The 12,904-nt window shown below is 39.9% G+C and overlaps 1 protein-coding gene across 1 annotated transcript in view; it reads right to left on the reverse strand.

Annotated features, from left to right (window-relative positions):
- Positions 1–888: 888 nt before the first annotated feature.
- The window catches only part of MMP2 (matrix metallopeptidase 2 (gelatinase A, 72kDa gelatinase, 72kDa type IV collagenase)), a 36,451-nt gene continuing 24,435 nt past the window's right edge, over positions 889–12,904 (reverse strand). The window contains exons 10-13 of the mRNA XM_008942689.1: positions 9,344–9,480; positions 7,413–7,572; positions 3,153–3,262; positions 889–1,899 (exon numbers count right to left, since the gene is read on the reverse strand). Of these exons, the coding sequence (XP_008940937.1) occupies positions 1,796–1,899; positions 3,153–3,262; positions 7,413–7,572; positions 9,344–9,480 (511 nt within the window). The 3' untranslated portion in view covers positions 889–1,795. The remainder of the gene's footprint in view (positions 1,900–3,152; positions 3,263–7,412; positions 7,573–9,343; positions 9,481–12,904) is intronic.

The following is a 12,904-nucleotide window of genomic DNA, read 5'->3' on the forward strand; positions in this document are numbered from 1 at the left end:
TTGACTCTGGTGCAGGACTAATTGGGAAGGCAGTTAATGATTTCTGAAGAGAATGAGGGTGCTGAGAAGAAGGTAAGTGAAAGAGATAAGGAGATAGGTGCAAATAGTACTGGTTCATCCAGATGAGAACTGTCTTTGGTGTTAAACAGCTTCATGAAGTGGGAGTTATAGCTGGATACTGTGCAATGGAAAGATGATTTGGCAAGTGCAGCCACTTTAGAAGTGGTATCTTTTCAGGATACCCTAGTAAAAAAACTGCTTAGAACAGGAAAGCACTGAGTGTAAACATGAAGTTGTAGAGGACTTGAGAAGAAACCAATTGATCATTGACTCAGGTATTAGTTGGTTACTAGCCAGTTCTATGAGTCATGGACTGAGTGTGAGAGATGTGTTGAGAAGGATCTGGGCTGACCATTTGCAGTCCATAGCATCTTGCAAAGCACTTCATGTGCATGGAGCTGGGAGAGATCCTTGGCCAAATGGTGTCTGATCTCACGGGTGGGAGTAAGGTTTTACATCTGTTTTTCAAGACTAAATTCCCTATAGGATACATGTACCACTGTGTCTGTGCTGACTCTTCTTGTCTGGGTTGTGGTGAGGTAGCTGCTGCTAAGGAGAACAAGTGTGGGTAATAGACAGGCGTGCAGACTGCTGGGGGAAGGCAGTGGGCTTCTTCCAGCGGAGGCCTGGGACCATGTCAACTCTTTAATAGAAATTCCTGAAGTTACATCTTAGAACTAACAGAGAAAATAGCCAACAGAGAAAATAAATCCAGTATGCAGTTATATACTGGGGTAATATTGTCTTTCCTTTGACAGGTATTTCGCTGTAACATGCTACCGAATTTCCCATTTCAAATGATACAAGGAAGCCTGGCCACGAGAAGCGTTGACAGTGTAATTTGATTTTATTTGTATCATTGGCACTTCATGTGTGGGACACCCTTTCCTGGTTTATTTTTTTAATGAAAAACATGCCGTCAGATTGTGAAAAGAACATTTTCCATTGCCCAATGCATAAGCAAAACACCTAACCAAATAAACCCCTAATATTATAAAGAACAGAAAAACAAAACAAGTTAAACAATACTTGACTTTTATGTATAACGCATTGACTGCAAAAATCTGAGTCATTCCATCCATATAAACGAGTTATATAGTAGTAACAAAGTGCATGAAGCAAATTGCTAAATTTAACTAAGGTATTAAAATAAAAATTACTTTAAAACAATACTTTTAACACAGTTTCTTGCCATGATTCCATCATGCATCAACACAAATCAAATCCTGAGGCAACCTGTGCCTTTGACAGTCTTTCTGTATTATTATGTAAATAAATGAAGTAACGATCAAACTCTCAAGAGGGTGAAAAAATATCAAGACAAACCATCTATTTATAACAGAATTGTATTAAAAAAAAAAAAAATCAAAGTGCACTGCTGGTACATCTTGTTTGGGCCTATTTGGGATGTGTCTAACACAGGGGCACGATCCAGTCTCCAATGGTTTCAATGCTGTGTTTAAGCACCAAGGGAATGAAGAACAGTGATGTTCTGTTACTGGCATTACTATGACTAGCGTGAAAACGGAAAAAACTGTACCAGAATATATACGTAAACATCTTTGGTATACTGAGGAGGAGAACACTTAAATTATCTGATGTGTACAGTACTGGTACTTAATGTTTTGGTGCCAGTACCAGACTGGTCCAGTAATTAGCATTCAGATCTATTTCTAATTACAGATAAGGCATATAACAAAAAAGTAAATATTTGGTTATTAATATCTCATACAGTTCAGCAGCCCAACCAGTCAGAATTTATCTTGCCAATTTTAACAATCTTCAAACTCTTGTCTTCCATTTGTAGATAGTACTGATCTTTGAAAAAGTAAGTGTATCCTGTGAAGGTAGATAAAAAAGCATACTCAGATTATGGAGCACAATTCTGCATCAAAGCTTTATTGCCTGTTTGATTTCATGAAGCTTAATGAACCGAAACACTTATTTCTCAAAATATTTGTACACAACAAAAAAAAGATTAATTTTAAAAAACCTAAAAATTTCCATCCTGTGGAAGAGAGTTCTTGTTAAATGGAGCCTGAAGCCAGGTTACCATTTTGGGAGCCAGAATTTTCTGGGAAGAAATGTTTGCTGGCAAAATAGATGTTGGAAATGTAATAGACTCAAGACTCATGTGATATCAGTGGTGCTTCCAGACATTTATGCTTATCTGTGCAAAATATGAGGACATTTAAAACCATGGACCATACTCTCAGCTGCAGCTGATAGGAGCTTGAAGAAAAAAGAGCAAAATTTATGCCTGTAATCAAGGAGATGATCATCCTCGAGTTGTGGCTCTGCTAGAGCAGGATGGTGCTGAGGAACCTAAGGAGCTGGGTAATTTCCAAGCCGTAGGGACTGGCCCAGTCATGCCTTCTTGGTGTAAGGACATCCTGTGCATCAGGCATGGGGTGGCAGGAGTCTCTTGAGTCTCTGTCTCAAACTACACTACAAAAGAGAATTCTCCACAGAGCTCATTTTCCCCATGCTCAAACTGGAAAACCAGCCTGAGCCCAGATCTGAGCCTCGGGGACATCTGGACATAAAAGTGACTCCATCACGGATCACTCTCCTCCATGTCCTGTCTGACACTTGTATAGCAGATTTCTAGGCTTGTACACAGCATGGCAATGGAAAGCAGGAAGGTGCTTCAAGACACGTAAACAAGACAGAGGTTTTTTTAACCAAAAAAAAAAAAAAAAAAGGCAAGGAAGAAAACATTTTTCTTGCCTTAAGCTTTCTGAAGTATCCAGCATTAAGGAATTAAATGATAAAGAGTAGCAGAAGATGGAAATTAAATGACTTTCATGAAAGGAAAATTAGCATAGCTATTAGTGTTTTTTGCTTGGATAAAAATATTCCGGAGAGGTCGTGTTTCCTAAATGGTTCCCTTCCAAAAGTTTAAGATGTGATTTATAGGGTATTTAACTGACATTTAATGGAAAAATAGAGGCAAAAGAAGTTTGTTTGAACAAATAGTTTTCAAAGCAGAGTGCAAGTTTGGCTCATTTTCATGGACTACAAGAAATGAAAGCTTCACAGCAGACAAATAAGAGAGTTTGTTAGTGACTTAAATCAGAACTACAGCTTACCACTGTCACCAAGACCCAGGACAGCATCGAGGTTATCTGGAACACCATTCCAAGAGTCAGCAATGAATTTAGGGGATGCAAGCTCCATTTTCTTCTTTTCTTCATTGTACCTAAAGAAAATTATATCCCTGCATTACAAATCTGTATTGAGCTAAAATTTAACATAATTTTTCAGGGATTCCTCAGCAAATGTGACTCTATAAAACAAACAAGTAAAATATCTGAGATTGTAATGTTGTTTCTATTTTGTTATAGTTATTCCTGACTCCTTTAAAGCCCTGTGAAATTTTACATCTTTCCTTTAGGAAATGCAATTCTAGCTGAATTAAAAATATGCTTTCTAAGCAAAACCCTTTTCAGAAATATAGCTTTAAAATTCCAGATGTAATTCTAGGGAAGGTATCTTTTTTCAGGCAGCAGCCAACATCTGAAGATAGCAGATTTTCATGTGAAATGGCTATCTTTTGAAAATGTTATTTAAAATATTCTTGTAGTCCATCTAATAGCTAGATTGCTATTAAATGACTAATCACTTTACATAACATTTCATTAAAACCCCCTGTTATTTTCACATAGTCTCTCTCTCTGGGATGATGAACAGATAAATGCCAAGCTAAAAATGTATGCTTTTCTTTGGGAGGAAAAAAATCCTAAAACCCTAAAAATCACAGTGGCTTCCATAATCTGTGCTTTAAAGGTTGTAAATCCACGTAACCCCATGGGAGTTTGATCTACTTTGTGGTGTCCTTCAGAAGTGAGTGGTTCTGTCTGTATCCACATCTGCAGATGACTGGTTATTTCATTTACTCTGTGTGCTTTCCACTGTGGAATGCAAGGATCAATTTGTGCAAAGCCAATTTTACACTCCCCCAAACAACCCAGGATCTCCCTTTCCTTATTTAGGGAATAAATGCCCCAGGGATGCAAGGTGCTTGAGCGTGAAGATTGAAGGAGCAAAACTGTGGCCTGGTTTTCCCATTTTTCTGATTCATAGGTGGGAGTAAGCGCTGAGCAGGAGTGGAGATGTCCTGAGGAGTGGTCCCATGGAATATAGTTTGAATGAGGCTTCCAATGCATGGGAGGCCTCAAATGAAAAATGAATTGCCAGTCAGCCTGGCAGCACCTATCCAGGAGCAGTGGGCTTCAGAGAGCTCATGGTTTGAATAGTACTAGAGGGAGGGAAGCATTTATGCTCTTGATTTCTGTTTATCCGTAGCTGTATGTATCTTGGGTTACCTTTCCCTCATTGCTGTCTTTCCACACACTTGGATTATATTCTTCCACTGCTTGGATTATATCCAAAATTAACACCAGTAGAAATGAGCAGTAGGTTGGTCAAAATCAATTTAAATTATTAATTAAAATTACTTATTATTTTTTCCTTGGCTATTTAGTGAAAATCTAGTACCTTGATGGGTAGCTTTAAAACTTGTATCTGTGGATCTGAGCCAGCTTCTCTTCCTCTCCCTTACAAAACTTTTCTCTGCTTAACAATCTTGTTATAATAACAAGATATGCAAGATAACAATATATTTTAGAGCTTCAGACTGCAAGGAATGAGAGGAGAAGGCTTCCAAAAGATCCATTTAAAGAAAGTGTGATAATGGCACAGGAAGGAATATGGTATGTGGCAGAGCCTTTGTATAAAATAAACTAGCCACATACTTAAGGATTATAGTGTCTGAGTTAGATGCTTGTTCTTTTCTGAAATAGTCATCAATTGCTTCATTTTCTTCCATACAGGGATAGAAATCATTGAAGCTTATTTTGATTCCTTAACAATAAAGCATGCATTCTGCAGTGGCTACCATTGATAAGGTACTTTGATAGAAATACTGTTGGATTAGAGTGATGAATTACTTGGAGGCCCTGGAGTACAGTTAATCAAAACAATAGCTGATATACAGAGGAGACCAGCAGCTTCCCTAACTCCTAGTCTGTGGGTTTTGGTAGGAATCCGAAGTATAGCACCTGGCTGTAGTAATACTACTTGCAAATGCTTAAGATAGTTTCTACAATGCAACTTTAAAAAATGAATAACATTCTTTGGCTTTCAAGCTCTTTTTTCCTTTAGATAATGGACAAGAGTACTGTCCTCAGAGTAATTGAAAGTTATGTTCAAGTGCCAGCTCTGAGAGGATATTTTATTTACTTACAGAAATCCACAGCCCTTCGGATCTAATAAAGACACTTAACCAATTTGATCGTAAGATGAAATTAGTGTTCACATAAAATGGACTCAATTACACTGAGACCTCCTTTCTTATTTTATATAGGGCATCTCTCAGAAGAAGCCCTTACAGCTTGGAGAATCATTTAGATTTCTGGCGGGTGTTTCTCATTTTTAACTTTCCTCTAAATTGTCAGTTAGTGAATGGTTCAGCTTTCAGCCTGTTGTGTAACATCTTCATTCTTTAAGTAAAATCCTGTTTCTGGAAGTGACCTCTGATGGTGGAAGCAGGATTTAGTGTCTCTGTTTTGTTCCCATGCCATTCTTACAGGCAGCACAGAGATAACTCACACAGTCCCTCAAAGCACCAAAGTGCCTCTGGTTTTTAAGGTCATCCTTTGTGCCAGATCTTTCTGTCAGCTATGATAATGAAATTCTATTAAATTCAATTAGACTTTTCATCAGGTGTAATATAGGATATTTATTTTTACCACGATAATAGCTTTGAGACATTCTAAGGACATTCCTCCCTTACCTAAGTGTCCCAAGATCTTTCCTGGATAGTGTGGCAGCAGGTCACCTGAGTTTGCTTGCTTATGTTGCATCATGTTTTGTTTCTCAAAGTCTTTTGAACAGGAACCTTAGCGCAAATACAGGGTTACACACATTTGTGTAATACCACATTTATGGTGTTCTTTGCAACAAAAACTTCTCCGAGCACATACTGGAAACATGAAAAGGATTGTAGAGACTGTCAGAATGAATTGAAGCTAAGACTTTTCCCAAAGTACTAACAGATACACTTCTTGTGGTTTGTTCAGATCTCCTCAGTGCCAACTCTGTCTGTAGAGCAAATGTGTTAGTGACTGGTACATCAGCTGCTGAAAGGATTTGCAGCCACCCCCAGCCTGCTTTGCTAGTCATGCTGCTGGGTCTTTTGCATCCAGCGGCTCCAAACCTGATGGCTTACTGAAAGAATATCAAAGGCAATCTTTGATCAGTCTTTGGGTCCAAGTGAATGGAGACGAGCCCACTTTTAAGGAATACCTTTCAGAGTTTTCTCCCAGCAGCTGTGAGCTGACAGCTTGCTCCTTTTAAGAGCCTGAGACTGACATGGGGAAGTTACTGGTACGTCGAGGTTGAGGGATGGATTGTTAGTGGTGGGCAGCCTGACAGAGTCTCCCAGATACCCTTTTCCATTGCAGGCTGTTTCCTCAACTACCAGCTAGTTTTCTGCCGCTGTGCTGAAGCGGTTTCCTAGTCCTTCTCCCTGGTCCAGCATCTTCACTCACCACTGCTGTCAGTGCTGTCCTGGCAGCCCTCGGTTTGGGTTCAGAGGATGAACACCCTGTGTTTGGTTCCTGCCTCCTGAACCTCAGTGTGCGTTGAGCCCTCAAATGCTGGGGTCTGAACCCCAAGCCCTGAATTAAGGTTGACATATGGGTGATTCCCACAGCCCTTCATAAAGAGGGGGTGAGTTGTCCTTATAGCTTCCCCCCAGGGTGCGGCCGGCCCTGCAGGGAGAGCCATAAGGGAAATGAGCCCCAGGGGTCCTGCACTGAGTGAACAAAGGTCAGGTGTCCCTGCTTGGGGATAAAAGCTGGGACCACTTGCAGGGAGTCAGGAGTGTCTGTCTGTGGAGTGCACTCCACAGAGCTTCCTGGTTCAGGGCAGACCTCCTGACTCTCCCTGGAGCTGGGCCCCGGTCTGCTTAAGACCTTTGCGAACGCGGGTCGATCGGGTGAGAGTCACTATGTGGTCACCTTTATCATATGTGTTCAGCTTGCTGGTCTGGCTGTTTCCCATGCCAACTGTGGGCAACCTCGGGTCTCTGTTTGTACCACCTGTTGTGGGCCGAGTTACGTCCTTTGTGAGATCGTTGGGGGTGGCATCAATTATGTACCAGCTGATTGATCTGTTTGTACCCCCAGTGATCATTCATGGAATGTCCTTCTTGCCTACAATAGAGTCTGTGTATTGGTTCATCTTCCTGCTGGTGGTATCGTTTTTGTTGGGCCTGGTCATTGGCAAAACAGCCCTACAGACCCAGCTTAGTAGCAGCATCCCACCACCACTTCAGAGCATCTTACTTCCAGTATCTGTCTCCGGCAAAAATGTATGTCCTCTTGTTTCTTCCCCAGTTAAAAGCTGCATCAACACGTTGCACATCAGGGGGTAGTCCCAGGTTGGTGAGTTTCTTTGGATAGCCCCTGTCCAAGTTACTGGCTGAATAAACCCAGTACTCATTTCCTAAGGGGGGGGAGAAAACAAAGCAGACAATTGCTGTTTATTAATCAGATATAGAGGAGTATTTATTTTTTTATGTTTTATGTGACTTTTCATTGAACTAACTGCACCACCAGTTTTTCTGGTATTTCACCATCTGTGAAGCTGGTAGGTCAGAGTGCGGGTGTACTGTGGTTACAGTTTTTGCTTTTGCCTCTGGAGTGTTGCTTGCCTCTCAGCAAAAGACGTCACCTCATGGGCTCTTGTTTCCTCTGTTCTCTTAGCTGTCTCATTTTGAGGCAGACACTGTCTTAGTACAGTTGGGGTTATGTTAAAACAGATGGTTCATTTGTTGTGTGATGAAGGTGGTCTGAAACCAGGCATAGACACCGGAGGTCAAATGCAGAAGCTCCTTTTCACCCTCCATTTTTTTTTTTTGTTGAGCAATTTTATCGGGCGATTAATTAGGAGGGTTTTGCCCAGAGTTTCTCTTTCTGTTGTCTTTTGTCACACAACATTTTCTAATGTCTCTCCAAATATCTCCTAATGGAAGAAGTACTAGTATTCTGCATTCTTTACACAGAATTACAATCTACTTAGTAAATATTCTTACTGAAAGCAATGGAAAGATGAATTCATGAAAGGAGATTTCTTTGATTCTGTGCTAGTGGAAAGAAAGTAGGTAAAGAAGATGAGAACAGTGTGAAGTGTAGCATCTGAGTTCTGGCGAAGTTACTGCTTCTCCATTCAGGAGTAAAGGGTGGGTGTCAGTAGCATAAGTATTTGAAGATAGTTGAGTTACACATAACTTTCAACCCAACCTTTCTTTGGTGATAGTTATTATTTATTTGTTTTTAAAGCAGGTTAGTTACATTTTCCAGGAAATGATAAAGAGAGGGAGAGAAGTTTAGATGTAATAGGATATATATAGTATGTGCAATATTTACAGTGTTCTGGCTTGCCTGAAATAAAACTCTTTTAAGCTTTCTTTTTGCCCCTCCATGTAAATGAAAACAAATGGCTTTTGAGACATGTGGAATAGATTATCATTACTTTTTTTCCCTCCTGTACAGAAAATGTACAGCAGCATTGGCCATACGTTTTTTTACATGATTGGAGATGTTTAGTCATATTTTTAGCAGATATTGGAGCCCGGTTTTTGCTGACTCAGTTTATCCTGTTGAAAACAGCCTCCCAGCTCCACAAAATTTGCCAGGACAGCTGAACCATGTGTGTGACTTATGATGGACAGAGGTGTGCTTCCCTCCTCTCCCATGGAGGCAGCTATCATGGCCCCCTGTATCCTCTGCCTGATGAGCCTCCAAGGCAGATACTTTGAGGCCAGAGTGGAAGTCAGTCTTTGGCAAAAGAGGAGACAAGGAAAGGCATGAGGAGAAAAAAAGATCTAATCTTCTTAAGCGAGAGATACAGAGACAATAGCTTAAAATGAGAGGAAACAGATCTGTGACTAATGAAACAGAGCTCTCACTTTTGTTGCTTTTTGTTTTAAATTATGACTCTTGTTTAGTCTTGCTTGTTGTCAGGTGGATCTTTCTAGGTGCTTGCAGCTCCCCTTTGTTGTAATGGAGGCTGAATGCTGTTCCGTCCCCCAGATGCAGCCTTTGTCCTGAAATCCTCACCATGGGATGTTTGAGATCTGTCCCCCACTCTTGGTGACTGCTCTGGCTCTTAGGCAGTCCATTCCCTGGCCCACTTACAACTTGGAGGAAACTGAGCTCAAATGTAACATTTATGCAAATGGCTACTTACATTTTAAAACTTAAAAAAAAAATACCTGAAAAAAATACAGCCTTCTCGTCCTGGGGGGCCTCGTAGACTGCATCAATTTTCTCTGGCAGATCAGGCCAGAATGTAGCAACAAGAAGAGGACCTGTGGGTTTTCCTCGGGGGTTTACAGTCCTCCACATGAATCTGAGCAGAACAGAAAATTGTATGAGCTTTACAATGAGCTAATTCAGCAGCACATCTGTTCCTCATCATTTCTGGCCAAGGCCATGTGCACGTGCATATGTGCACACGCAGCCCTTAGCAGCAACACATGCTTGTAACTGTTTTCCTCCAGTGGCCAAAAAGCCAAGCCATTCACTTAGAAGCATGGTGCTACAAGAGCTGCACAATAATCTGCGTGCTGGACTGGAGGTGAAATGGCTTGCACTGGTTAGTCTAGAGTTCCTGTTAGAGGGCTTTTTGCACCAGAGCCAAAACGTATTCTGTGCTTCGAGTGTCCAAATAAACTCATTTACGAAACATTTAACCTATTAGAGCTCTCCTGCCATTGTGTATGGAGCAGATGGATGAGCACTGGACAAAGGCAGAGATTTGTATTCCATGAATTGCTCTTGCAATTATTATTGTAATGGCTAGAATTTCAAATTTAATAAGAGTATCTATCAGACTGCTTGGAAACGAGCTTGGCTGTAAAAGAAACTGCTAGCACTAAACCCGTTCATTAGAGAAATGCAAAGGGTAATTTATTGGCTATTTTATGTATAAGCAGGATCATCATTTGATTTAAGCTTTAAAAAGCTATAATTATCTTTAAATGGCAAAGCTTTGTGATGAGGGCTTTTGGTATTAAAAATGGCACTGCTATTTCCTCCTCCATAGAGTTAACAACTCTTTCCCCAACAGAACAGAAGCTTTGCCATTTCATTTTATGGTCATAAAATGAAAAATAAGCAGGTTGGTGGAATTGCTCTTGCACCAGGCTACAGCTATTAAATTCTCAGGTCAAACAGCTTTTACCATTATTCTGTTGCTGAAGCTTAAGGTGCTACTGGCATCTTACTTTTTCCACAGTATAAATATCATTGCCCATTCTTACATAGGATAATTCTGCCTTGGATTCTAAGATCTGAAACTGAATTTTGGTTTGCCTAATATGTGGAGGAGCAGTCCTGAATTTGTTTATCGACAGAAGTATGACTGTGAACAGAGCTAGCTAACACAAATAAAACATCTTGAAATGCATTTGCAAGTATGATTAGTTGCTGCATACTGAATTATGATAATCTACAGTGTTTGATATGAGGAAAAGTACAGCTGACATGTGCATTGTTTTTTTGTCTCTTCATTAAAAATATGTATTAATTTAACCTGACATAGTATTCATAATTAGGGTAGTAATATGCTCACTTACTCTCATTTTGCGCATATATATGTATTTTTAACATGTACAAAAATATCTCTGAGCGTTAGTCATAATTTTCATTATGAAGAGGCAAGGAATAAGACATCTACCTAACTACTGTTGGTCTTGATAGTGTTCAAATGCATATGAAATGCTGTAAAACATAATAACATTTGTTTCATGTTCATCTTAGAAAAGCAGATCCAGTATAATATGAATGGAAATCCATGTAACAAACCTCTCTAGCACTGCATCCATAAAAATGCCACCTTTAAAAATCCAAGTGACAGAATTCTCAGTCACATTTGGACCCGATTTACGGCTGAGTACTAATAATTACTCTCTGCATAAATCACAAATTTTCCAGAGCAAATGGAGACTTGAACACTGGGTTTTTATTAAAGCATGCATTTCAAGGGACTTGTTAAAATGGTGAGGTTTTCTTGTGGAAAGGGAAACTGTCAAAACTGAATTTTCTTTTGGTTTTGAATTGTCTAGGAGGTATTTTTGCTTCTACTCATCTTATTGAGGAAGTGGTGAAATTAATTACTTGGCTTTCTAATTTCACTTTGAAGATCTTGAAATGTTTTAACTCAAGTTGAATTTTAATATTATGTTTATAGACAGATTTAATACTTTGTTCCAGTAAGAATTTACATTATATTCTAACATAATCAAGATTTGTCATCATTATCATTATTATTGCTTGCATTTAAGTAAAGGGACCAAAACAGTGGGTCTTTTTTAATGTCTTCAGAAACTTCAGAAGTTTGAATTTCTGTACACTTCTAGAACAAAACCATCTGTGTAAATGCTGTACTCAGGCACTCTGGCTGCTTGGAGGATTCTGTGCCCAGTGGAAGAACTCAGTTGTTCTCCATGGCCAACAGCACCTCCAGCAATTCCCTTTTGTTTGCTTGTTTTGAGGGGGTAGGGAAAAAAAACTTTTTTGAAAGAGTTAGTATGATCTGACCTCCTTTTTGCTATTTACTCCTTTTGCCTGTGTAATATAACGGTTGGATGCTGTGGTCGTTTTCACAAGTCATAAAAGTCACACGACTTATGATAGACATTTGTTCTTTGAATTCCAAAAATGAGTCATAATCCTGGGTGCCTGACATTTGGAAAGCTGCGAGACTGGCAGACAAAGCCATTCCAGAGCAAAACAATTCAAGAGTTGTCTGCTTTTGGTGCCTCAGATAAAGCATGAATCAATCAGAACAGATTGTTTTGATATTTGCATGGTTCTTTGACCAGCTGTCAAATACTTCTGTTTTGCTGCGATTATGTAGAACATTGAATCGCTTTGCTGATTTAGGAATAGAATTAAAATTGTTCCTTGTTGGGTCAAGCCTCACGTGATTACCAGTCTACAAAAGCAGAAGCAAGGTGGAGGTCTGGCTCAAAAGTAAGGTGCACAAGTGAGCAAAAGAGGATCAATGTGCTGTGAATACTGTGGAACTTGGATGGGTTTTACTGCTGTGAGAACATGTTTTCCCTTGTGAAGGCTGAGGTGAATGCTTGAGCTCTCTGATGACTATACAGGCAAAAGTGAGCATTGGTTTTGGCAGACTTGTTAGGCCAGGGTGATGGAAGCAACTCTTTGCAGCTTGTTGGTGGATGGCTCCAGTGCTGGCTTTTTGTGAGGCCAAGCTGTTGGTACTGTGGAGCCATTTTGTGGCTAAGAAAGGGCTGTTTCTTGCCATTGGGGATCACTGGATTGTAAGGAATGGTAGCCTGCTGCTGGTGGGACCAAGAGGAATAGTACAAAAGGTATCACAGATGCCCTCACAAACTAGTCAAATGAAGCCTTTTTGCCCCTCACAGCTGTAGTAGAAATGGGGAACACTATGTTCCCACAACCAGAAAATTCCATTTCTGCATTGCTAAAACACAAAGCCTGTGATAAAGGTTAAGTTAAGCTTCAAACCCAAAGCACCATTATTCTGGGTATCCCATAGATGGGAACTAGAAGGAAATGGACTGAAGGAGACTATATACCGTAGCCTGTAAAATTACACAATTGGCCACTTTTTTTTGTTATGAAAAGCTGGTGAGTAGAGTTAAACTTTGTAGCACAGTAATAAATCCTTCATATCTTGTACCTGAAAATTTAAAGCTGGAGGAGCTGGATACCCATTACATCACCAGGAGATACAAATAACCATTAAATTAATGTTTTGTGAACTTCTTTGTTCATTCCTG

The sequence above is a fragment of the Merops nubicus genome, unplaced genomic scaffold, assembly GCF_000691845.1.
Source record: "Merops nubicus isolate BGI_N331 unplaced genomic scaffold, ASM69184v1 scaffold21856, whole genome shotgun sequence".
NCBI lineage: Eukaryota > Metazoa > Chordata > Aves > Coraciiformes > Meropidae > Merops > Merops nubicus.